This window comes from Artemia franciscana, chromosome 10 (genome assembly GCF_032884065.1).
Source record: "Artemia franciscana chromosome 10, ASM3288406v1, whole genome shotgun sequence".
Classification (NCBI taxonomy): domain Eukaryota; kingdom Metazoa; phylum Arthropoda; class Branchiopoda; order Anostraca; family Artemiidae; genus Artemia; species Artemia franciscana.
The window spans coordinates 40,729,437-40,755,894 of NC_088872.1; the positions used below are offsets into that span (position 1 = coordinate 40,729,437).

At 36.8% G+C, this 26,458-nt stretch overlaps 1 protein-coding gene across 7 annotated transcripts in view; it reads left to right on the forward strand.

The window, feature by feature from the left end:
- The window catches only part of LOC136032192 (lysosomal alpha-mannosidase-like), a 459,508-nt gene that overhangs the window by 361,739 nt on the left and 71,311 nt on the right, over positions 1–26,458 (forward strand). For all 7 annotated transcript variants that reach the window (XM_065712394.1, XM_065712397.1, XM_065712399.1 and 4 more), the window contains one exon: positions 20,043–20,160. In XM_065712394.1, the coding sequence (XP_065568466.1) occupies positions 20,043–20,160 (118 nt within the window). The remainder of the gene's footprint in view (positions 1–20,042; positions 20,161–26,458) is intronic.

Below are 26,458 nucleotides of genomic sequence, written 5' to 3' on the forward strand. Positions count from 1 at the left end.
CCACACCCCTTCCTTTAAATAAAAAGAACACAAATTCTCCTTGTCTTTTCTCTCCCCTAGATACTCCTTAAGTTGCAGTTACAGTTGGGCCCTTTGGATTTTTTTTTGGATTGTAGTGTTTTTAATATTTATTGAACAAAAAAACTTGAGCTTGACCTTGAACCATACCCACCTGGCATTCATGGGAATCCCATGGATAGAAAATCAGCAGTAGACTATGGTTTGATGCTGCTGATTTTCCATTTTGAAGACTTGGACGTGGAGTTTCTTCTCGTTTGCCTCTTTCCCTCCCCCAAGTCACAATTTGAAGTCCACTGAGCTTCCTGCACCCCGTGAAAATTTCAATCGACCCCAAGCATTTTCCGAGATAATATAGATGCGCTACTTTGATAACCTGGGAACATGTTGTTTCTCTCAGTTTACATCACTGCTTCAGCATTAATGGACTGTAGTGTAAGGAGCTCTTAGTGCCAAAAATCTTTTGAAAAAACCTAATCTGTGTACCTTTCTCCCCTGCCCCCAAATAAAATTTTGTGGTCCACTTGCCCCCCCCCCCCTCAACACTCCCTGAAAATTCCAAAGGTTTTCCCAAGCCTGTTCCCGGAACATCGCACATACGCTGTTTTATTCACCTGGCACCAAATAGTGTTTCTGATTTACTTTGCTATTGGACCGTGACGTATAGGCATATTTTGTTTCCAGCCATTTTTCATCTGTAGACTTTTGTCTTAGTTCAAAAAAACTTTTTCCACACATCAAGTTTTTCAAAGAAAAATAAAGAGATCCATTAAGACAAAAATGAGCAGAAATAAAGTCAAATAATTTTCCAAGCGTAAAATTACCACAAATCAATATCAATAAATAAATGAAACTCAAAACGACCAGAAATCACAATAAATAGCCGAGTCCAACTCAAAACGAGCAGAAATTAACCCGAGTGGGGCTGGTAACCCAAATGCCTTCTCAAGACCAGAACACAATTTGCGATTTACTGAAAACAAAAAACAAAAACGAATGACCGTGGATTGTCAATTTAATTGACATAAACTTAAATTTATCCTTTATTGTTTTGATAATTTTTTATTTATGAAATTAAAAAAAAGTTAAAACGATTTAAAACATATTTTGTTTTAGGATTAGACATAGGATCAATGTTTAGGACTAATAACGTAGGATTAACGTTTTAGGATTAGCGAAGGATTAGAAAAGCCCTTTTAGTCCTTTCATCCCACGACATTAAGCGCCAAAATATGTTGGGAATGCTTTAACATTTTTACTTTTATAAATAAAATAATTATTAAAACTTTAAGGAAGTTTTATATCAACATTTCGGTATATCAAACCAGTATATCAAGCATTTCGTGGTAACGAACTGCAGTAAGGAGCGACCCGGCTCAATAGTAAACGAAACTCTAAGAACGGAATTTTGTTGCTAAAAGATACATCAAAAGAATCGAATTTTCTTACTGATTTCAAATATATAAGTTTCATCAAATTTAGTCTTTGTCATCAAAAGTTAAGAGCCTGAGAAAATTTGCCTTATTTTGGAAAATAGGGGGAAACACCCCCTAAAAGTCATAGAATCTTAACGAAAATCACATCATCGCATTCTGCGTATCAAAGAACCCCATAGCACAAATTTCAAGCTCCTATATACAAAAATGTGGAATTTCGTATTTTTTGCCAGAAGGCAGATCACGGGTGCGTGTTTATTTATTTTTTTCCCTTTTCCCCAGGGGTCATCGTATCGACCCAGTGATCCTAGTATGTCGCAAGAGGGTTTATTCTAATGGAAATGAAAAGTTCTAGTGCCCTTTTTAAGTCACCAAAAAATTGGAGGGCACCTAGGCCCCCTCCCACGCACAGTTTTTCCCAAAGTCAACGGACCAAAATTTTGAGATAGCCATTTTGTTTCGAATAGTCGAAAACCGTAATAACTATGTCTTTGGTGATGACTTACTCCCCCACAGTCCCTGGGGGAGGGGCTGGAAGTCACAAACTTTGACCAGTATTTAAATACAGTAATGGTTATTGGGAAGTGTACAGAAGTTTTCAGGGAGATTTTGCCGGTTTTGGGGTGGGGTTAAGGGGAGAGGGCTATGTGGGAGGATCTTTCCTTGTAGGAATATGTCATGAGCGAAGAGAAATTCAATGAAAAGGGCGCAAGGTTTTCTAGCATTACTATAAAAACAAAACAATGAAAAAAAAACATGAAAAAGTTTTTTTCAATTGAAAGTAAGGAGTAGCACTAAAATTTGAAACGAACAGAGATTATTACGCATATGAGGGGTTCTTCTCCTCCCAAATACCTCGCTCTTTATGCTAAAGTGTTTTTAGTAATTTCAACTATTTATAAAGAGGCCTTTCTGGTTCAGGGGTCATTCTTAAAGAATTGGGACAAAACTTAAGATTTAGTGTAAAGAGCGAGGTATTAACGAGGGGACAAACCCCCTCATATACATAATAAAAATATAAGAATATAAAGGTTTGTTACGTAAGTTAATTCTTAAGTTACGTATATTTTTTACTAATAAAAACGTTCGTTAAAAATTAAAAGTTCTAGTTGCCTTTTTAAGTAACCACAAAATTGGGGGACAACTAGGCCTCCTTCCCCATCCCTTATTTCTCAGAATCGTCTGATCAAAACTAAGAGAAAGCCATTTATCCAAAAAAAAGAATTAATATGCAAATTTCATTTTAATAATTTATGTGCGAAGAGCAAAAATCAAACATGCATTAGTTAAAAAACGTTCAGAAATTAAATAAAAAAACTAGTTTTTTTTAACTGAAAGTAAGGAGCGACATTAAAACTTAAAACGAACAGAAATTACTCCGTGCATGAAAGGGGCTGTTCCCTTCTCAACGCCTCGCTCTTTGCGCTAAAGTTTTCTCTTTTACTGGTTTTTTTTTTTTTTTTTTTTTTTTTAAGTAGGATTGAGAAAAAGAGTAAAACTTTTGGGTAAAAAGCGGGGCGTTGAGAAGCGAACAGCTCCTTTCATACATGGAGTGATTTCTGTTCGTTTTAATTTTTAATGTCGCTCCTTGCTTTCAGTTGGAAAAAAAAACTAGTTTTTTTTTGTTTAATGTATACTAAACTGACAATCCACAGCTATTTTTTTCAGTAAAGTGCAAATTTTGTTCTAGTCTTGAGAAGGTATGGGGGCCTTGTTGCCCTTCAATCACTTTTGACTAATAAAAAGCGCACTAGCCCTTTCACTTTTCAGTCGAATGAACCTTTTTCGGTGTTTCTACGACAACAAATGGCCATCTCAGAATTTCTATCAGATGCATTTCGGGAAAATACGAGGTATGGGGGGGGGGTATCCGCCCTTCGATCACTCTTAATCTTAAAAAGATACATAAAATTTTGATCACCAATCCAATGAGCTCCCTCCGAATTTTATACGATTACCCTTTCGATATAAACCTTATGTGCCCCAGGGCATAACTTACAACCCTTGCCCTGAGGGCTGTGGGGGGATGTCATCCTCAAAGACTGAATTTCTAGACCTTTCAATTACGATGAGCAAAACGGTATCTCAAAATTGTGATTGGATGTGTTTGGGGAAATGGGGGCGTGGGAGGAGGGGTTAGATGCCAAATAATCACTTTCGACTATTAAAAAGGGCATTAGCCCTTTTTAATTTCCAATCAAATATGCTATTTTCTAAGTTTCTACGACAACAATCAGCCATTTCAGAATTTCTATCAGATTCAATTCGGGAAAATACGAGATTTGGTGAGGGGGGTATACACTCTCCGATCACTCTGAATCTTAAAAAGAGCACTAGAACACCTGATTACCAATCCAATGAGCCCCCTCCGAAGCTTATACGATCACCTATATATATATATATATATATATATATATATATATATATATATATATATATATATATATATATATATATATATATATATATATATACCCCAGGGGATAAATTAGAACCCTTTACCCAAGGGATCGGGGGGTTTCATCCTCAAAGGCATAATTTTTTACCTTTCTTTTATGTTGAACAAAATGGCTATCTCAAAAGACTGATTTAATGTGTTTGGGAAAATGGTGGGCTTGGGAGGGGGGCTAGTTGCCCTTTAATCAATTTTGACTAATAAAAAGGACACTAGCCATTTCAATTTCCAATCAAATGAGGCTTATTCGAATTTTCTACGACAACAAATGGTCAGCCCAAAATTTCTATCAGATGCATTGCGGGAAAATACGTCAAAATGCCTCCAGACATAACTTATAGCCCTTTCCCTGAGAGCTGTGGGGGGTTGTCATCCTCAGATAAATAATTTCTGGACCTTTCAACTACATTGAACAAGATGCCTATCTAAAAATTTTGATTGAATGTGGCTTGGGAAATGGTGGGCATGGGAGGGGTTTAGTTGCCCTCCAATTGCTTTCGAATATAAAAAAGAGCACTAGCGCTTTCAATTTCCAATCGAATGAGCCTTTTTTGAAGTTTTTATGAAAACTCATTTGAAACGAAGCGCCCTGTACTAAAAAAAATATGAATAAATAAATAATACATTGTGCCCGCATCGCTCTTTACTTAGGCAGTGCTATTATGCTGCCTATGATGGAAGAGGAAACAGCCACATAATTACGGTACACACACAAGTGGCAAAACAGTCTTCTTATAAGCTCTCCCCTGATTGAAAGGTAAAATAAAATCTTTGATTAAGCTTGAGTATATAGCAAGGTCACCAGTATATGCCGAAAATTAGAACAAAATCAATAAATAAGGTAATGACAATACTTTAGTCTCTCAGTTGCCAAAATGATTAAGTCAACGTTTAAATTTTCTTTTTTTAATGTTAAAAAATAGTGTTCAAGACAAGGGTATATACTGGATAATGGGACCTCAAAAATAAAATCTTAGAACAAGGACTGGTCTCAAAATTTGGCGACCAAATAACTTTTTCTTGCTTTGTTGTTGACGGACTAGATTAACTGTTAGATTTGTGAGCTCCTAGGAATCATCGCTGAAAGTAATTAAATAAAAAATAAGTTTTTTTTTCAACTGGAAGTAAGGAGCACCATATAAACTTAAAGCGAACAGAAGTTACAGAAGTTACTACGTAAATGAGGGGGGCTGCTCCTCGTCACCACCTTGCTCTTTATGCTAAAGTTTTTTAGTGCTTCTTCTTATTCTAAGTTAACGAACGTAGTATTTCAGGTGTCGGTTTTAAAGAATTGAGACAGAATTTAAACTTTAGCGTGAAGAACATGGGTGTTGAGGAGGAGCAACCCTCCTCATACACGCAATAATTTCTTTTCGTTCTAAGTTTTAATGATGCTCATCATTTTCAGTTGAAAAAGAACTTTTTTTTATATAATTTCTGATCGCTTTTTAAATGATGCCAAGGAATCTGGCTACGGCTCCACGGTAAAATCTCTCCTCAATGATTTATTCTTTGAACAATTCAATCCTGGAGAAAATTTAACCCAGACAATTACTCTTAACATCTCCACGCGTAAAATTGAGTCGGCAAAGAGAAAGCTGGACATAGGAAGAATTTTGTAAAGGAATTCTGGCAAATTTCCTCAGTGTAAAATTTCTCCCATGGAAAATTATTCCATTGGAAAATCCCACCAGCAGAAAATACCCCTCCCCCACCCAAGAAATGCATGCATATTTCCTAATAACCAATACTATGCGTAAACAGTGGGCAAATTTTGTAAATTAAAGACATTCCACAGGGGCTTTGGGGGTCATGATATCTCCAAAGGCATAGTTACTGGGCCTTCCAACTATGCTGAATAAAATGACTATTTCAAAGTTTCGATGGGAAGATTTTGAGGAAAAAGGAGCGTGGGAGGGGGCCTAGTCGCCCTCAAATTTTTTTGGTCACTTAGATAGGGCACTAGAACTTTTAATTTCCATTCGAATGAGTCCTCTCCCGAGACTCTAGGACCACTTGGTCGATATGATCACCCCTGGAAAAAAAACACGCATCCGCGATCTTTCTTCTGGAAAAAAATTACAAAATTCAGCATTTTCGTAGATACGAGCTTGAAACCTCTATACTAGAGTTCTCTGATGCACTGAATCTGATGCGATTTTCAGTAAGATTCTATGACTTTTAGGGAGTGTTTCCCCCCTTTTTTGGAAATCAGGCAAATCTTCTTAGGCTCAAAACCTTTGATGGGCATTACAGTTCGTTAAAACGGACTGTTTGATTTTTTTGCAAATATTATGACAATGACTGTCAAATACATATTCTCTTTTGTGATTTGGACCATCCATACTCAATCATTTTATATACCCTTTTTATCAAAGATTTTCACTTGAAGTTCAAAAATTGTGTCAATAAAATCGTGAAGGTCTTATTAGTAGCTTTGAAACATCTGCCTCTTGTTTTCTGAGCTCAATCCAGAAAAGTAGCTTAGGAGATATTGTCTCTTGAAGTTAAGCAGCTAAAAGCACATTCTTTACTTTTGGTCATGATTTTTCCCGACCAGTAAAGGTAAAGGTAAAGGGAAGGTAAAGGATACGGCATTAGACTTTACAGTCCGTACCGGCGGTGCTGATCTCCGTTTCTTGGCCCTTCAGCCAGGAAGTGCAATGGGGGGCTGGGGGCCAGCCATCCTGTACTTTCGCACACCCTTCCTGTTTACCTTCCCCAGATTCCTCCAGGTACCCATTTAGAGCTGGGCCGACCAGTATATAAGACAATAAAAAAATAGAAGTTACTTCACGCCATTAGGGCGACTGTTACAACAGCTTGGTTTCCAAAAGAGCCGTCCTGGTCGAGTACGTTGGTGCGCTGGATTCAGGATCCTTTGTCGAGAAGGCGAGGGTTCGAATCCTAGTGTACCCAATCATTTAGTTTGGGACGAGGGTCAGTGGCGTGACTCTGTAAGCCTAGCCAGAGTCGACCCAGCTCTAAATGGGTACCTAGAGAAATCTGAGGAAGGTAAACAGGAAGGGTGTGCGAAAACACGGGATGGTTGGCCCCCAACCCCCTATTGCACTTCCTGGCTGAAGGGTCAAGTAACAGAGATCAGCATCGCCCGTAGGGAATGTAAAGTCTAATGCCGTTCTCTCTCTCTACCTTAATTGATGCTTGTTGACCCTGAATATTTCCAAGTTTAACTTCATTTGATTTATATACAATAGTTGTACTTCGAGTCATTTTGTGCTACGCATTTCCAAAGCATCCTATTTTATTTTTTTCAAGAAGCAAAATTCGCCGATGATAGTTATCCTATTGCTGCTAAGCGCCTTTTTTAAATATTTTGGCAAAAATTAGAGTTTATTTCATGAATCCGCTGAAACATATTGTTTCTCAGCTACGTTGGGGCACCGACAGAAAAAAAAATTGTTTGTTCTTCTTAAAAAAGGAATCCAACAATTGAGAAAAAACTCCCAAATTTAAAGTAGTCGTGTAAAATAATTGTGTTAAAATAGTAGTATGATTTAGGAACATAAATAAAATAAAGCGTTTTCGGTATATTTACCTTCTAACCTTCTAAACAGTTCCTTCTAAACATTTGCCTTCTTGACAGTCGGAAAACCTAACAAAGGCCAAGGCCTCTTATGAAGATGTCCAAGGTCAACATTGAAATTAGGCGTTTTCCTTCTGTAAAAGTTTGTACTTTTTATCAACATTGGTTTTGACAAGATCTCCGATCCTTTTCTAATAAATGCCTTCTGTCGAGGATACTAAAAATTTGAAATCGATTAGAAGTGGTTACACTTCTTTTGTGCTCTAAGTCGTGTTTCTTGTAGCTGACAAAAGTTGTGAGTTTGATGGAAGCTTTAGAAAACTAAGCCGATCTATATCAGGTCTTATTGAAAAGAAATGCTGTGAGATTGATTTCATTCTAATCTTTTTCAAGTGATCTAGAATATTTTTGTCTCTCTTAGAGTCATTTTAGGAACCCAGTTTTAAAAAGGAATTATACGTTTTTGTTTTGAAATTATTTATAAGTCTTTAATCTATAGGGAGTTTATGTTTAATATTTACCATGTTTAGATGTCTCATTATATCTCTGTCTGGTGTTGGGTTTGACTATCTGTGTAAGTTATTTAACCTTAAGACTGAAAGTTTAAATGATTACATCAGACTATGATTGATTTGTTTTTATGATGTGTTTCTAATATTCACTAAATTTAGATATTACTAATAATTGAAAGATTACATCATTGCGTTACATTATTATTTATAATCGTTGCTTAACTACTTACATGAAGATAAATTTCCCAGCGTTTAACTTTTTAAAAACAAATAATAGATAAATCATATAGCACATTTATGTAACACTTTTCCCCTGAAGACACTGGAGAAACTTCTGAATAATAGTTCATCGCCTGGACAATAAAGGATCGCCATCTAAAACGTCATGTTTTATACTCTCTGATTGTAAATACCTGCTTACCAAATTTCATTTACCTACCGTTTTTTTAATGTCGAAGGTAGGGGAAAACTAATTCCCCCTGTACCCTTAACAAATAGCATTTTCCAATAAGTTTCAAATCTCTCATACAAAACTCACAGAAGGGGATTATTCATCTGAAAACCGTCAGTCTCTTATTCTGGCTGCCAAAATATATAGTCTTCGTAAATTTCAAACTAATGAATGGAGAAGAAGTGGAAAACTTGAAAAGCTGTTCCGTGGAAAATTTGATGATGCAGTGTGGTGTTGGAGGGTCCATAAGCCCTAGGTGTACCTCCAATCACACAAACTTAAAATCTTTGTATAGTTCTTATTCAGTCAAGGTGCAACACGCTTATTTTCTACAAAAAAGTTGCCGGAGAGATGGACTGTGTCGAAGTGGTCATGGAATCGTTTTATGCTTCAAATCATACAAATAGATAAGCGATAAATATTTGTCGTTTAAATAATTTGGAATATAATATTTTTATGCTAAAAGGCTGCAGATGAGAGGTGGAAGGCTTTGGAAGGGATTTAGCCGGGTGTGTCTTCTGATCATAGAGATTAGACCTCCTTGTATCATTCCATATCAAATATAGTGAAACCCGCTTACCTTTGTGCTAATGACTTCACCGTAGCAGTAGAGGGATGTCTTGGCCACTTGGATTCTCTTACAATACTGATTGAAAATATTTCTTAATTCCAGCTCAATAAAATGCAACATGCCTTCATTTTTACTACGAAGTTGGCCGGTTAGTGTATGTTGGAGGGGGGATTGACCCACTTTATGTCTCACGTAATATGCACTGAAAATCACGACTTGACTTAGCTTTAATCAAAGCGATATTTGCTCTTCTTTCTACTAAAAAGTTGGCAGTAGGAATGGTGGAAAGCACTGGAGAGCCATAGGCCCCAATTGGCAGACAATGGACTTCGTACTTATAACAGTTGAAAGTCCTTGAGTGATTTCAGATCAAACAAGGTAGACTATGCAAACCTTGTCGCCGAAGAGTCACAGTAGCTGATGTGGCTTGTTGAAGCTAAGAGTGGCTTGTTGCTGAAGAATAAGAATTTGTACTGTCGAAGGGCCTACTTTATGTTTCCGTTTTATAGATTAAAAGTCCTTGCATGGTTGGGCTTCAAACATGATGCAACGGGCCTGCCTTTCTATAAAAAAATTGGGAGGAAAGAGTGGGACAGGGGCTTGTGAGATTCTAGATCAAACAAAGTGCCACATGCCTAACTAATTCCTAAAAATTTGGCAGAGGCTGGGGAACAGGAGCATGGGAGGATAAGAACCTGTTTTGCTCCCCAGTCTTATAAATTAAAATTTCTTGCATGGTTTTTGTTGAAACAAGGTATAATATAGCTAACTGTATGCAACAAAACTGGTGGTGGAAGTACGAGAGGGGGTTATTTTAGAGGCCAAATACCATCTCTCTACTTCCATTGATGCAGGCGTAAAATCCGTGAAGCTATATTGCTTAAAAAATGTGTAACCTGACTTGGGTTTCGCTAAAAATGACGGGAAGAGGGGGAGCGGGGGGGGGGGCTCAGGTAAACCTAATCTTTGTAAGATTGGCTAAATTACCTTTAAGAAACTTAAAGACAACAAATTAATTCGTTATCTGAAACAAAATTATCATAAGCGGACGTACAACGCATGATTGATCCTTTCTCTTTTTCTCTTCCGTGTTTTGCTTTTGAAAAATTATCTGAAACCTCAGATTATGGGTCTAGCTGTGGGAAGAACTTGAGTCTTAAGAATTGAAAATTAACAATAGTTTTTTTTGGGAAATTAAGCAATTCCATCTTCTTTCCTAACATTATGGTTACCATAGCTATTGGCTTATCTTCTCTTTAGATCTCTTGTTGGTAGGTTCTTCCAGCTAGCTGAGTACAGCAATTATGATTGGAAAAAAGTTGGGCCATAATTAAAAATGTGTGTTTTAGAAAGTTTTCAAATGATTGCTATCGTAAATTGATGAGACTAAAGGCCAAATGTAAAATAAATTGCGCAGTACACATTACAATGAGTTTGAGATTAAAAAGAGAAGATCTGTACGACACTTGGAAAATCCTAGACGAAAAGAACTATTGAAGAAATAAGTTATTTACCAGCGTTTTATTACCTGTTCATTTTGTCTGGCCCCCTTTTTTTCTGAATTGGGTAAACATAGAAAAATTTCTTTAATTTTGGAACTCTTAGAAAAATGACATCGATGTCAAGGAAAGACCATAAAATTACATCAAATTTTCTATGCTGAAGAGAAGCTACTTTAAAAACAAGAGCTAAGAACTCATATGGCACTTGTGACGAGGTCAGAAGAGCCAAGAGCTAATATGGCATGAGCTCTAGTGAAACTTTAAGAATCAATAGATTAATTTAAAAGGAAAATCAGAGGCTTAATGCCGGTCTGGATTTAGTCGGGAGACGCGGGATTAATTTAATTCCGGTCGGGAGACGCGAAATCTTTTTAAATATCAAAATTCGTTAAGATCCGATCACCCACTCGTAAGTTAAAAATACCTCATTTTTTCTAATTTTTCCCCTCCCTTCAAGCCCCCCAGATGGTCGAATCGGGGAAAAAGACTTTATCAAGTTAATTTTTGCAGGTTCCTGACACGCCTGCCAATTTTCATCGTCCTAGCACGGCCAGAAGCACCAAACTCGCCAAAGCACTGGACCCCCCTAACTCCCCTAAAGAGAGTGGATCCAGTCCAGTTACGTCAATCACGTATCTAAGACATTTGCTTATTCTACCCACCAAGTTTCATCCCGATCTCTCCACTCTAAGTTTTTTCCAAGATTTCCGGTTTCCCCCCTCAAGCTCCTCCCATGTCACCAGATCTGGTCGGGATTTAAAATAAGAGCTCTGAGATATGAGTTCCTTCTAAATATCAAATTTAAAAATGCCTCACGAACGGTCACCCGTTCCTAAGTTAAAAATACCTCAATTTTTCTGAATTAACACCCCCTCCAACTCCCCCAAAGAGAGCAGATTCAGTCCGGTTATGTAAATCACGTATTTAGGACATGTGCTTATTCTTCCCACCAAGTATCATCCTGATCTCTCCACTCCAAGCGTTTTCCAAGATTTCTGGTCCCCCCAATGACACTGGATTCGGTCGGGATTTAAAATCAGAGATCTGAGTTATGAGGTCTTTCTAAATATGAAATTTCATTAAGATCCGATCACTCCTTCGTAAGTTAAAAATACCTCATTTTTTCTAATTTTTCAGAATTAACTCCCCCAACTCCCCCAAAGAGAGCGAATCCCTTTCGGTTATATCAATCCCGTATCCAGGACACGTGCTTATTTTTACCACAAAGTTTCATCCCGATCCCTCCACTCTAAGCGTTTTCCAAGATTTTAGGTTCCCCCCCACCAACTTCCCCCAATGTAACTGGATCCGGTCGGGATTTAAAATAAGAGCTATGGGACACAATATCCTTCTAAATATCAAATTTCATTAAGATCTCGTCATCCGTTCGTAAGTTAAAAATACCCCAATTTTTCAAATTTTTCCGAATTAACACCCCTCAAGCTCCCCAAAGAGAGCGGATTCAGTTCGGTAATGTCAATCACGTATCTAGGACTTGTGCTTATTCTTCCCACCAAGTTTCATCCTGTTGTCTCCACTCTAAGCGTTTTCCAAGATTTTCGGTTCCCCCCGTTTTCCAAGATTTCAGGTTGTCCCCCCCCCCCAACTCCCCCAACGACACAGGATCCGGTCAGGATTTAAAATGAGAGATCTGAGTTACGAAGTCCTTCTAAATATGAAATTTCAATAGGATCCGATCACTCCTTCGTAAGTTAAAAATACCTCATTTTTTCTAATTTTTGAGAACTAACCCTCCCCCCAACTCCCCCAAAGAGAGCAAATCCAGTCCGGTTATATAAATTACGTATCTAGGACTTGTGCTTATTTTTTCCACCAAGTTTCATCCCGATTCCTCCACTCTAAGCGTTTTCAAAAGATTTTAGGTTCCCCCCTCCAACTCCCCCCACCGAGGTCGTAATTTAAAATAAGAGCTCTGAGACACGATATCCTTCTAAATATCAAATTTCCTTAAGATCTGATCATCCGTTCGTAAGTTAAAAATACCTCAATTTTTCTAATTTTTCCGAATTAACACCCCCTCCAACTCCCCCAAAGAGAGCGGATTCAGTCCGGTTATGTCAATCACGTATCTAGGACTTGTGATTATTCTGATCACCAGGTTTCATCCTGATTTCTCCACTCTAAGCGTTTCCCAAAATTTCCGGTCCCCCAAACTCCCTCCAATGATACTGAATCTGGTCGGGATTTAAAATAAGAGATCTGAGTTACGAGTTCCTTCTAAAAATGAAATTTCATTACGATCTGATCACTCCTTTGTAAGTTAAAAATGCCTCATTTTTTCTAATTTTTCAGAATTAACCCTCCCCCCAACTCCCCTAAAGAGAGCGAATCCGTTCCGGTTATGTCAATTACGTATCTAGGACTTGTGCTTATTTTTCCCACCAAGTTTCATCCCGATCCCTCCACTCTAAGAGTTTTCCAAGATTTTAGGTTTCCCCCTCCAACTCCCCTCAGTGTCATTGGATTTGGTTGGGATTTAAAATGAAAGCTCTGAGACACGATATCCTTCTAAATATCAAATTTCATTAAGATTTGATAATCCATTCGTAAGTTAAAAATACCTCATTTTTTCTAATTTTTCCGAATTAACCGTCCACCCACTCCCCCCCAGATGTTCATACAAGGGAAATGATTGTTTCAAATTTAATCTGGTCTGGTCCCTGATACGTCTGCCAAATTTCATTGTCCTAGCTTATCTAGAAATGCCTACACTAGCAAAATCGGGACCGATAGACCGACAGAATTTGCGATCGCCATATGGCACTTGGTATCTACCAAGTCCCATAAAACACACACCGTTACTTGTAGGTGACAACCTAAGGGCTTAGGAGGTGGTCCTAATATTTGCTCTGTAGAAGTTGCACAGTCTATATTGTAAAAGTTGCACCTTGCACGTTGCACAGTCTATGTTTGCCCTGTAAATAAGTCAAACAGTTCGTGGTAACGAACTGTAGTAAGGAGCAGTGCTTCCACTCCTCCCGATTTATCGAGAGATCTCCCGACTTTTTGGAAAATCTCCCGACTGAAATTTCCCCCGATTTCTGTTGAATTGAGCTCTGTCCAACTTGAAGTTTCTGATCTTTCTTGATTGTCTGGCAGAATGCAAAATATGTCTTTGTTGCCCGTAAAAGGGGGATTTCAAAGCCGCCGGCCGCGTTTGATTCGCGGAAGTCAACTGCGGACCCTAATTAATGACCTAGTCGGCAGCTTGTCCCGTGAGAGACCATTGTTGTGTTCGAAAAAGGGTTGATCAGTCAACTCAGATAGTTCATTTCCACTTGATAATTTGTGTACACTAAGGACGTGGCTTACCTTACGTAACAAGATTTTTTTAGGGTAAGTACCAAGTTTACTGGAACTGGACAATTATACATCCCTGCACGTGGGCAACCCAAGAAGTAGGCTACTGACCTGTCCTAGGGGGTAGGCGGCTTTTCTGCTTCTATGATCTGTTTCTTTACCAAAATAACATGTTTTAACTTGAAACCAATTCTTAACCTGTTGCCAATTCAAGGATTCTATAGTACAAATTCGAATACACTATTCTTACGGGTCTTATAGATATCCGGTATTCGCCAGACTACTAGCCTAGCCTATATCAAAATAACGATTTCGAGTGTCGGCGAAATCGGCTTCACAAGTCACAACAGAGCAAAATAACACTAGGGAGTAGGGTCAAGAACTATGCTTTCCTTGCTTTGCAAACGGGCCATACTCATAGCGCCGCCCACTACGCCCACTACCGGTTCATATTCGAGATGCAAGAAGAAGAAGACGTCAAAGAATAATCTGGAAGCCCAGATTCCGGAAGTTCCGGGAGGTGAAGACCGGACTTAAGACTCTAAAACATATTTTCGATTCTACTTTGTTCTGTCTCTCTATTACTGACATTTTTACCACCAATACAACTGGTATGTGAGACAAAACAGCTGTTTAAAACCTCCTGATTTTTTCCCCGACTTAAAAAAAAAACTCCCGATAATCTCCCGACTTTTTTGGAGTCGTTACTGATTTTCAGAAAAAAAAGTGGAAGCACTGGTAAGGAGCGACCCGGCTCAATAGTGACCGAAACTCTAAAAGACGGAATTTTGGTTCCAATAGCCAGATCAAAAGAATTGCATCTTAATGCTGATTTTAAATATTTAAGTTTGATCAAGTTTAGTCTTACCCATCAAAAGTTACGGGCCTGAGAAAGTTTGCCTTATTTTAGAAAATAGGGGAAACACCCCCCTAAAAGTCATTGAATCTTAGCGAAAATCACACCATCAGATTCAGCGTATCAGAGAACCCTTCAGCAGAAGTTTCAAGCTCCTATCTACATAATGTGGAATTTTTGTATTTTTTTGCCACAAGAAAGATCACGGATCCGTGTTTATTTGTTTGTTTTTTTGTGTTTTTCCCCAGGAGTGATCGTATCGATCCAGTGGTCCTAGAATGTCGCGAGAGGGCTCATTAAAAGTTCTAGTGCCCTTTTTAAGTGACCAAGGAAATTTGAGGGCACCTAGGCCCCTCCCACGCTCATTTTTCCCAAAGTCACCGGATTCAAATTCTGAGATAATCATTTCATTAAGCATAGTCGAAAAGCCTGATAACTATGTCTTTGGGGACGACTTACTCCCCCACAGTCCCCGTGGGAGGGGTTGCAAGTTACAAACTTTGACCAGTGTTTACATATGGTAATGGTTATTGGGAAGTGTACAGACGTTTCCTGGGGATTTTCTCGGTTGGCGGGGGGTTGAGAGCACGAGGGTATGTGGGGGAAATGGAGGAATTTGTCATGGGGGAAGAGAATTTCCATGAAGAAGGCACAGGATTTTCTAATATTTAAAAAAATTGAAAAAATAAATATGAAAAAGTTTTTTTCAACTGAAAGTAAGGAGCAGCATTAAAACTTAAAAGGAACAGAAGTTATTGCGCATATGAGGGGTTCACCTCCTCCTAATACCTCGCTCTTTAAGCCAAAGTATTTTTAGTAATTTCAACTATTGATTCTACGGCCTTTCTGATTCATGGGTCATTCTTATCTGGGACAAAATTTAAGCTTTAGTGTAAAGAGCGAGGTATTGACGAGGGGGCGAGCTCCCTCATATACGTAGTAAAAACATATGAATATAGAAATTCGTTACGTAAGCTAATTTGCAAGTTACGTATATTCTTACTAATAAAAACGTTCGTAAAAAATTTAAAGTTTTAGTTGCCTTTTTAAGTAACCAAAAAATTGGAGGGTGACTAGGCCTCCCCTGCTCCTTTTTTCTCAAAATCGTCCGATCAAATGAGAAAGTCATTTAGCCAAAAAAATAAATTATTATGCAAGTTTCGTTTTAATTATTCATGTGCGGAGAGCCAAAATCAAAATATGCATTAATTCAAAAACGTTCGAAAATTAAATTAAATAACAAGTTTTTTTAACTGAAAATAAGGAGCGACATTAAAACTTAAAACGAACAGAAATTACTCCGTATATGATAGGGGCTGTTCCCTCCTCAACGCCCCGCTCTTTAGCTAAAGTTTGACTCTTTCTCTCAACTCTATTTTTAAATAGAAAAAATGGCTTTAGCGTAAAGAGCAGGGCGCTGAGGAGGGAACAGTCCCTTTCATATACGGAGTAATTTCTGTTCTTTTAAGTTTTAATGTTGCTCCTTACTTTCAGTTAAAAAAAACTTGTTTTCGAGTTAATTGCACAAAAAAAAATTGTCTTGGCTATTATTTTTTAACGAGACTAAGACCAATCACACAGTTCATGGTAACGTACTGTTGTAAGGCTCAATCAACCCGGCTCAATAGTAACCAAAACTCTAAAAACGGGATTATGACACTAATGAATACTTCAACATTATGAATACTTTTATTAATTATGCATACTTCAACAGAATTGGACTTTTATGCTGGATTTGAATATATAAGTTTTGTCAAATTTAGTCTTACATGTCAAAAGCTACGAGCCTGAGAAAATTTGCCTTATTTTGGAAAATAGGGGAAACATCCCCTAAACGTCATAGTATCTTAACGAAAATCACACCATCACATTCAGCGTATCAGAGAACCCTACTGCAGAAGCTTCAAGCTCCTATCTACAAAAATGTGGAATTTTGTATTTTTTGCCAGATGACCGATCACGGGCGCGTGTTTATTTGATTTTTTGTTGTTTTTTTCCCAGGGGTGATCGTATCGACCCAGTAGTCCTAGAATATCGCGAAAGAACAAATAGCAATGTTTTTTCAAAAGTGTCAAAAAACAGTTCTCTATGATATTCCAGTGCCCCACTAGCAACGAAGAACAAAAAAGAAAAAAAAGGACACATCAGTGTATCAATGCACAAAAATAATTTTCCTTTTTGTTCAAACCAGGGGGCTGTAAATTTTTCGGTATAAGGTTTTTCTCTAAAGTAATTCCAATAGTGTAATTTTTGTTTCGACCTGGGGCCATTTTTCAGGGATTTCTGGCTGTTTTTGGAATTTTCCATAGATTGATTTTCTAAATAATATTTTATTATTAGGACTAATCAAGATAATAGTTGTATTTCTGAATCAGCTACAAACGGCAATTTTTCCTCACTAGCCTTTTTTCAAACGGATTTTTTTTTTTTAACTATGAGCCATGGTTCGTTCTTTACTAGTTTTCAGTTATGACTGCAACCATTAATGAGCAAACCTGGTAGGCTACTGCAACTAGGAAATGGTAGTATTCAAACAAAGAGCCGTATAAGCCGAATTCCATGCATTTGCAAGAGTAGTATGGGTACTGTGACCTTAAGCGCACAGGGATCCCTTCGATCCTTGATACCAGCACTTTTTTAAAGACCACACCGAATGAGGATTCCCATTGTTCTGCCATCTACATAACTAAAATCATAGATGGCGTTATTGTCAACTACAGTTATAGATGGTGATATGTTTTCTTTTCCAACTACACATTTTTTTTAGCTTCTAGACAGTTTTTCATTCATTTTGTGAAATTAATGTCTGATGTATGAATCTAAAATGAGACCCATGATTCCCTATGGTAAAAGAACGAAACGTTACTTGACTGATCCAACAAGTTACTGATGATAGTATGTTCTTATAAATACATCGTGGGCAATCAATGTGTTGTTTCTGGTCACTAACCAACTGATGTTAAGTGTCATAATATCGTAACAAGTAAATTATGCAGTCGATTTCTCAATTGTAGTTTGATTTTTAGTAAAATAAATACTATCAGTGATTTGTTTCCCGGCAACTTTTTTGGAATCCCTCCGAGAATGTGCATATCACATTGATTTGAGATGCTTGCTGGACAGACATATTCATTTGATGGTTAGTGAAACTTTTTTAATATCCAAAATTGTAGTGACTACAAACGGCCAGGTATCCTTGTTGTAATGTAATGGTCCGAGAACTCTGGTTTTCCATTACCCGGCTTGAGCATGAGTTTGGGTCTATGAGTTCCCGCCTAGGACAGGATGTCACTCTTTCAGGCCCCCAATGAGGCCTGAAAAAGGTTTAGTAGGTCATCTGCAAACGTAACTAACGAAAACTCAACTCCTTTGAAGGTAAAAGTACAGTTCAGCTTATCCTGAGCACCGGTAGCACAGTTATGAAACAAAACGGGAGAAGACAGAGCTCCTTGGCATACACCTTTATGAATGGGAAATAGTTGACTACCATCTTTAATTCCAGCCTTCAGATTTCTATACATGTGTCTTAAACAAGTTATTACCGCAGCATCAGTACTTTTCAAAAGGGCCTCAAGCAAAACCTGCGAAAATAAACACGAGCCAAAAGCTCTTGCAACATCGAGTGCACATAAGACCAAGAAATCACTTCTTTCTTCAATATCCTTCAGCACATTTATAACTAGAAAGAGAGCATGCTCTCTACCTAAGCCTCGCTGGTACCCAAACTGATGAGGAAGGGCGGAACAATTTTCTTCAATATCTCTTGTCAAATAAGACTCAAAGAGCTTGAAAGTAGTACATGAAACGGTAATGGGGCGATAAGAAATACACAGAGAAGCGTCTTTTTTGCCCTTTTTAGGAATCGGAGTTATTTGTTTGATACAAAATTGCAAACGGACTACACCACAAACAAGGATCATCTGAAACACAAGAGTTAAATGTTGCTCGAGTAAAGAACCTGCAAGTTGCAGGTTCCTTGCTGAAATAGAATAAACACTAGAGGAAGATTTTTTCCTTAATTTCGGAATCAAAGAATGAGCAGCACTTGGCGATTCGACCAGGAAATATTTCGTCTTATTTGAAAGAACAAGGTCAAGCTGCTTGTCAGAAAAATCCTCTATGTTTTTGTTGGGATCACTGAACTCCCTTGCGAAATTTCCAACCCACTTTTGTTCAGGCACACTAGCACTCTGGGCTTTGGTAGGCTTGATGTACTTCCAGATTTTTTTTTTTTTTTTGGGGGGGGGTCTTCAGCAATACGGATTACAGTTTTCTGGATCAGTATTAACTTATGGTTTTTCAGTTAATTGTTATGTTTCCGTTTCGTATGGAGCCTCAAGTCATTTACTAAGCCGTCTCTCGGGCGATCACAGTCGTTCCAAACAGAAAGCCAAAGCTTGGCCGAATTACACGCATTCGCTAGATCTCTATTTTTTGACTAACCTTATAGCTGAGACTTTTTACGAACACGTCGAAGAGGAACGGTGCTTCCACACTTCAGCGCGTGATTTATTTGTGCCAAATAGGAAGTAAGCTCAACTGAGATGTTCTTTTCACTTTGTGGCAGCGGACAAGATCGCATAAAAGGTGTATATGATTCTATTCGGTACTTCTTTCAGCACACTTCAGCGCGTGATTTGTTTGTGCCAAATATGAAGTGAGCTCAACTGAGATGTTCTTTTCACTTTGTGGCAGCACAGCACGATCGCATTAAAGGTGTATATGATTCTAATCGGTACAGCTTGAATTCCTAAGATTTTCTTTAGAAACTCTCTTGTTTGTTAAACCTTTAAAGGGAAAATAACTTAAGTTAAGGACGAAATCAGAATTGATGCTTGTCAAGACCATTTTTATTACTCAAGAAAAATTCTCCGTCAAAGAAGCTGTCGTAGGTAGAAAATGTCAGAAAGTTTGTTAGTCAATACTATCGTTATTAATCATAAAATATTGAAAAAGTAAACATAAAAGTTGTCATAGGTGGAAAGTGCTTGTAGGTAGATGGTCATAGCTTGTTTTACCTACTCGTTGAGATTATTGTCTTTAGTGGAGAAAAATTTCGGTCGAAAAAGTTGCCATGGCTAGTGTCAGTAAATTGGTCAGCCATTGCTGGATTTACCTACATGTTTATATATTAACTTAATATTTGGCTATCTTTCTGGCAAAGTCTGTTGAAAATTTCAACTAGGATTGCAAAGCTTATGAAGCCACAGAAGCTTATAGATGTTTTTATATTATTAACAATTATTCCTGACAAATTATTATTGCTATTATTAGCAATATAATTATTAGTAATATATTATTTTTTATTATTGATTGCTGGGTTTATTCAATGAGAGAATAAAAGATGATAAAAATGAATGGCACATTTTTTAGGTCCTTTGGTCTCTGAAGTACATCAAGTATTTTCACCTTGGTTGACACAGGTTGTTCGCCTGTATAAAGGAGCTCCTTATCTTGAATTTGATTGGATATGTGGTCCTATACCTATTCGGTAATTAAATATTTATTTTCAATAATGCAATAGAAATGTCGTATTTTTATCTAGTGCCAAAATTGCATTAAGATTTTTAAGTTGGTTATGTATTTTCAGTATAAATTGATCATTACCTTGAAAATCTTTTTTTTTGTAAATGTCATAGCCACAACTTTAATAGAAAAGCCAAGATTTTATTAACTATCCAAGTTCTTTATGAAGTTAACTTCACACTTCGTGCTGCAGAAGCCAAAATTGAAATTATGAGAAATTGGTTTTCAAGTTAAAGCCCCTATCAAAACTAATATGATGTTTTCTATGATGTTTCTGATGTTAGAACCCAATTGTTTTTTATATAAACTACATTTTGATATATTTTCTCAGACTCAGTAAATAAATAAACTACTATCCTAATCTTTTTGTTTTTCCAAACTAAATAAAAGTTTGCCTTTTATTCTCATTTTGATTCGTCAATTGTAAAAATCACGCTTGAAAATGATTTAAATCATTGAAATTACTATGTAGTCAGAAAAAACAATGGATCTCAAACAAGTGCAGGATGGGGACCAACGTATCTTCTCAAATATACTCGAAGGACAGACGGCTTAGAACTGGACAGCAAGAAGTCCCTGAGACCACCAGTATGAATGGAGGTTTTGCGAAATTCTGGGCCCATTTTGGTCACTTTTGTGATTCTTCTATCAACAAGAGTCGGAATGGTGCACAAGCAATGTCAAACTTATTACCTTTGAGTCGTTTGCTTTATATTTAGGCCTATAAAGAATATACAGCTATGGGAAGACAGTCCGTAAAAGATTATTTAGCTAGGAAGAGGTTATTTAGCCTGAAAAAGCCCAGGAAAATAAACAAAACTCAGATGAATTACTCATTAGTCACAAACCAGAAACCAGGCTATTATTTGAGGGCACAACTCTTCAAGGTCACCCTGTAGTACCGTTTAAAAAAAATGACCGTGGATTTTCAGTTTAATTGACATATACTGGCATTTTTTTCTTAAGGTTTTGATAGTTTTTCATTTAAGAAAGTAAGAAAGGTGAAAACATTTCAAACTTATTTTGTTTTTCAGTAAAGCGCAATTCATGTTCTGATCTTGAGAAAGCATAGTGATTATCTGCCCTACTCATGTTAATATTTGCTCATTTTGAGTATCTGAGCTCGTTTGAGTATCACTTTTTGATGTCCCAAAAAGTATCAACTTAATACCCCCCAGTCTTTCTCGATATATTACTGAGCTGTCTTACTATTAATCATTAACACAATTCCTTCTGATATATTTCAAAGAAACATTTAGTTTTAAAGCATAATGGACGAAGTGCATACTTCTGGGGGTTTGACGTGCCAAATATTCCTAAAGCCATAGTTGCTGGACAGTTCTTAACAAAATGGCATCTCCTTAACAAAATGATGCGTTTGGAAAATGAATGGGCTTGACAGAAAAACATTTTAAATGTATTTTGTTTTCAGGAAAGTGCAAATTATGTTCTGATCTTGATAAAAGTCATGAGGTTGTCAGCCCTAATCATATTGATTTTTGCTCGTTTTGAGTTTGACTCGGTTATTTACTGTATGAACTCAAATTTTAGTGTAAAGAGCGAGGTGTTAAGGAGGGGGCAACTCCCTCCATATACGTAGTAGTTTCTGTTCGTAGTAAGTTTTTGACTTACTTTAGCCTCGTGAGGGTTTGAGATGTGGCACCACCACCCTTATTTGTGATAATCTGTGATATTTTTAGTTTTCGTTTCTTCATTCATAGTAGTCAACTTTCATAGATTTTTGTCGCTTTAGCTTGACATTTTATGTAAGTCTGTTTTCTATTTGTTTTAAGTTTCAAATTCGTTTCTAACTTTTCATCAAAAATGGTTGGAATCCACTTTCTAGGGTTGTAATAAATCGGCCAGAAACCCGGTGAAGTAAAAAGTATAATGTTCTCCAATGGTATGGGGAGAAGTCATAAGGAATCATTCAAAGCAAGTAGGATTTTCGTGGGAGAGAGTAGGGAGAGGAGTAAAGAATTGAGTGGGTGGAGTTTGCGTACCTGTGTTTTCCCCTAGTGGTTTGGTACTGTAATGAGCTATTGGCAGTAATAGTTTAGTTTAATTGCTCTTCAGTGTCTGAAGATAAAATTCCTCTTGTATGATGAAATTTGAGACTTTCAGAAGACAAACAGCGAACATTTTATTTTGGGGCTTTCAGTTTTAGTTTTTTTATTGGCTGTTAATTTTGTGCACTAAGAGGGATATTGCCTAAAATAGGGCTCGATGAGCCTTATAGCCAAACTTATAAACAAAACCCCACACCCAAATTTATAAACAAAATGATAAACAAACGTCTTTGACCTTATATCTTAAATAATGTTCAACACCATTTGGAAATTCTGTAGTAAGATATTATTCAGCGAGGTTTTTGAGCCACAGTCAAACACCAAACAATAATGAGTATTTTTTCCATTAGAAAATAATACAGTGTAGGGAAAACAAACAATATACAACTGTCTCAGTTCTCGTTTTGTCGTTCTGTCTCAAATTAAATAAAAAAAACAAGTTTTTTGAAATGAAAGTAAGGAGCGACATTAAAACTTAAAACGAACAGAAATTACTCCGTATATTAAAGGGGCTTTTCCTCCTCGACGCCCCGCTCTTTACGCTAAAGTTTTTTATTGTTTTAAAAAGTAGAGTTGCGAGAAAGAATCAAACTTTAGCGCAAGGAGCGGGGTGTCGAGGAGGAAAAGCCCCTTTCATATACGGAGTAATTTCTGTTCGTTTTAAGTTTTAATGTTGCTCCTTACTTTCATTTCAAAAAACTTGTTTTTTTTTATTTAATTTCTGAAAGTTTTTGAATTCATGCTTGTCTGATTATGACTCTCTGTACATAAATTATTAAAATGAAATTTGCATATTAATTCTTTTTTTTGGCTAAATCGCTTTCTCTTAGTTTTGATCAGACGATTTTGATAAATAAGGGGTGGAGAAGGAGGCCTAGTTGCCCTCCAATTTATCGGTAACTTAAAAAGGCAACTAGAACTTTTAATTTTTAACGAACGTTTTTATTAGTAAAAAATATACTTAACTTAAGAATTAACTTACGTAACAAACTTTTATATTCTTATATTTTTGATTATATATATGAGGTGGTTTGTCCTCTCGTTAATACCTCGCTCTTCACACTAAATCTCAAGTTTTGTCCCAATTCTTTAAGAATGACCCCTGAATCAGAAAGGCCGTAGAATAAATAGTTGAAATTACTAAAAATAATTTAGCATAAATAGCGAAGTATTTATCTCCTCCTAAATACCTCGCTCTTTATGCTAAAGTATTTTTAGAACCCCTCATATGCGTAATAATATCTGTTCGTTTTAAGTTTTAATGCTTCTCCTTACTTACAATTGAAAAACTTTTTCATGTTTATATTTTCATTGTTTTTTTTTAATAGTAATGCTAAGAAATCCTGCACCCTTTTCATTGAATTTCTCTTCCCCCATGAAATGTTCCTCCAAGGAAAGATCCTCCCATATATCCCCCTCCCCTGAACCCCACACCCAAACCAAAAAAATCCCCCTGAAAACGTCGGTACACTTCCCACTAACCATTACTGTATGTAAACGTTGGTCAAAGTTTTTAACTTGCAGCCCCTCCCCCAGGGACTGTGGAGGGGTAATTCATCCCAAAAGACATAGTTATTATGGTTTTCGACTATGCGGAACAAAATGGCTATCTCAAAATTTTGATCCGTTGTCTTTGGGAAAAAAATGAGCATGGGAGGGGGCCTAGGTGCCCTCCAATTTTTTTGTCGCTTAAAAAGGGCACTAGAACTTTTTATTTTCGTTAGAATGAGCCCTCTTGCAACACTCTAGGACCACTTGGTCGATACGATGACCCCTGGGAAGAAAAAAACAACAAACAAACAAACAAATAAACACGCACTTGTAATTTGTCTTCTGGCAAAAAATACGAAATCCCACATTTTTGTAGATTTGACCTTGAAATTTTTTCTAAAGGGTTCTCGGATACGCTGAATGCGATGATGTGATTTTCGTTAAGATCCTATGACTTTTAGGGGGTGTTTCCCCCTATTTTCCTAAATAAGGCAAATTTTTGTCAGGCTCGTAACTTTTGATGACAAAGACTATATTTGATGAAACTTATATATTTAAAATCAGCATAAAAATCCGATTCTTTTGATATATCTTTTAGCATCGAAATTCTGTTTTTTAGAGTTTCGTTTACTGTTGAGCCGGGTCGCTCCTTACTACAGTTCGTTACCACGAACTGTTTGACTATCTCGTTCTTTTACGTTATTTTTCTCCATGAAGCTAATTAATTTGGTAGTTAAATCGATTTTTAATATTTTTTAATATAACAAACTTTTTCCACAAAACAAGTTTTTCAAAGAAAAGAAAAGAATTCCGCTAAGCGAAAATGAGGAGAAATAACGTAAAATAAACTTCCAAGCGTAAAACTACCGCAAACCCCAGTCAATAAATAAGTGAAACTCAAAACGGACAGAAATTACAATAAATAACCGAGTCATAATCAACACGAGCAAAAATTAACATGTGTTGGGCTGACATACCTTCTCAAGACCAGATCAAAATTTGTTGACTGCTTGGGTGTTTCAAAATCGGACCCTTACTTGTAAATAATTTTACTATTGTACCAAAACATTTTTTATTTATTTATTTTATTTGATTCATGTTTTTTTATAACTTGTTGTTCCATATGCTTTGATGTTGAAAAGTTGATTTTTCAGTGATTTTCAAAATACCGTTGCATTTTACCAAGAAATTTGGCCAAATGCAATCTATTTCCGATCAAAGCAAATCCAAATTTTACAAAGTAAGTTAAATAGATTTTACTACTATCATAATTTTCACTGGAAATGAAAGCTTCATTAAGATCACAAGATAAGTAATATATTTCTGCCTATTTCAGTCCATGAAGTCGTTTATTACATTTATCCCTTAAAGGGAAAACAGAAGCCTGAAATAGACCAAGAACAGATAAGACTGCTTCCAAGGGACTGCAAGTCATAAGAGGAAATCTTCGTTCGATTGAAAGACTATTCCCTTGAGTTATTACAAGTGGCCTTTTAGCTTTGTTTAGAAAAGATTCAACAGACACCGAAAAACATTTATCTGCTTATTCTTGCGGGAAAATGATGAGAGCTCTAGCAAGCCACATTCACATGAGTCCAGAAATAAATTTCATGCATTTGGAAAACACATGATGCGCTATCTTTTTCATTTTACGTGACAATGTGAAGCTGTATACAAAATTTTGAAGAAAAATAGCTTGTCAGACAAAGTAATGAAGACAAAATCGGAGAAGAGAAATTAGGAGAAAATGCAAAATGCAATATTTTGTAACATCTTGAGAAGGGAAACTAGCATCCGAAGGGAAAAAGTTGGAACTTTGAGGAAATATTGGAAGGAACTGGACTAGTGGATTTTAAATTTTGTATTGGAAGGAGGGATCAAAATACCCTATGCGTATACGTGTATCCAAGTCGTTGGAATATCATGTCCACAATACTTTGAAAATGGTTCGGAGGATGGAGTTAAAGCTTTCAGGGAATTTTTCAGAAAGAATGGGGGGTGGTGAGTGGGATACACGGAAGTTAAATTGAGTGTTAAAAGAGGGTGAAGGTGCTAAACATCTTTAATTTAACAAAAATTATGTTTTTTAACTTTAAAATCCTTTGGGATTTGTAAAATCTACGATAAAGTGGTGAAAAAAGTCAGAAGACACTATATGCTGCAGGGTTGTCGAAATTGCATGTCTGCAATACCTCACTACCAGCTTAGGGTATGAATTTGAAACTCCCAGGGAACGTTAAGGGGGACAAGTCGGCATCGCATTAAGACAGAGCCATGTTTGATCACTGTCGAATATGTCTTGGGTGTTCAATTGAATCTAAACTTCCAAAGATAATTCTCTAGTTCATGAAAATTATACATTTCTTGGGAGTGGTGGGGGGAGTATTAAAGGGCCCAGAAATATGAGCAACAAAATAGAAGTAGAACAACAGGGAAATTTTCAAACAGTTCGTGATAACGAACTGTAGTAAGGAGCGACCCGGCTCAATAGTAACCAAAACTCTAAAAAACGAAATTTGATACCAATAGTTACATCAAAAGAATCTCATTTTAATGCTGATTTTAAATATATAAGTTTCATCACGTTCAGTCTTACCCATCAAAAGTTACGAGCCTGAGAAAATTTGCCCTGTTTTAGAAAATAGGGGAAACACCCCCTAAAAGTCATAAAATCTTAACGAAAATTACACCATCAGATTCAGT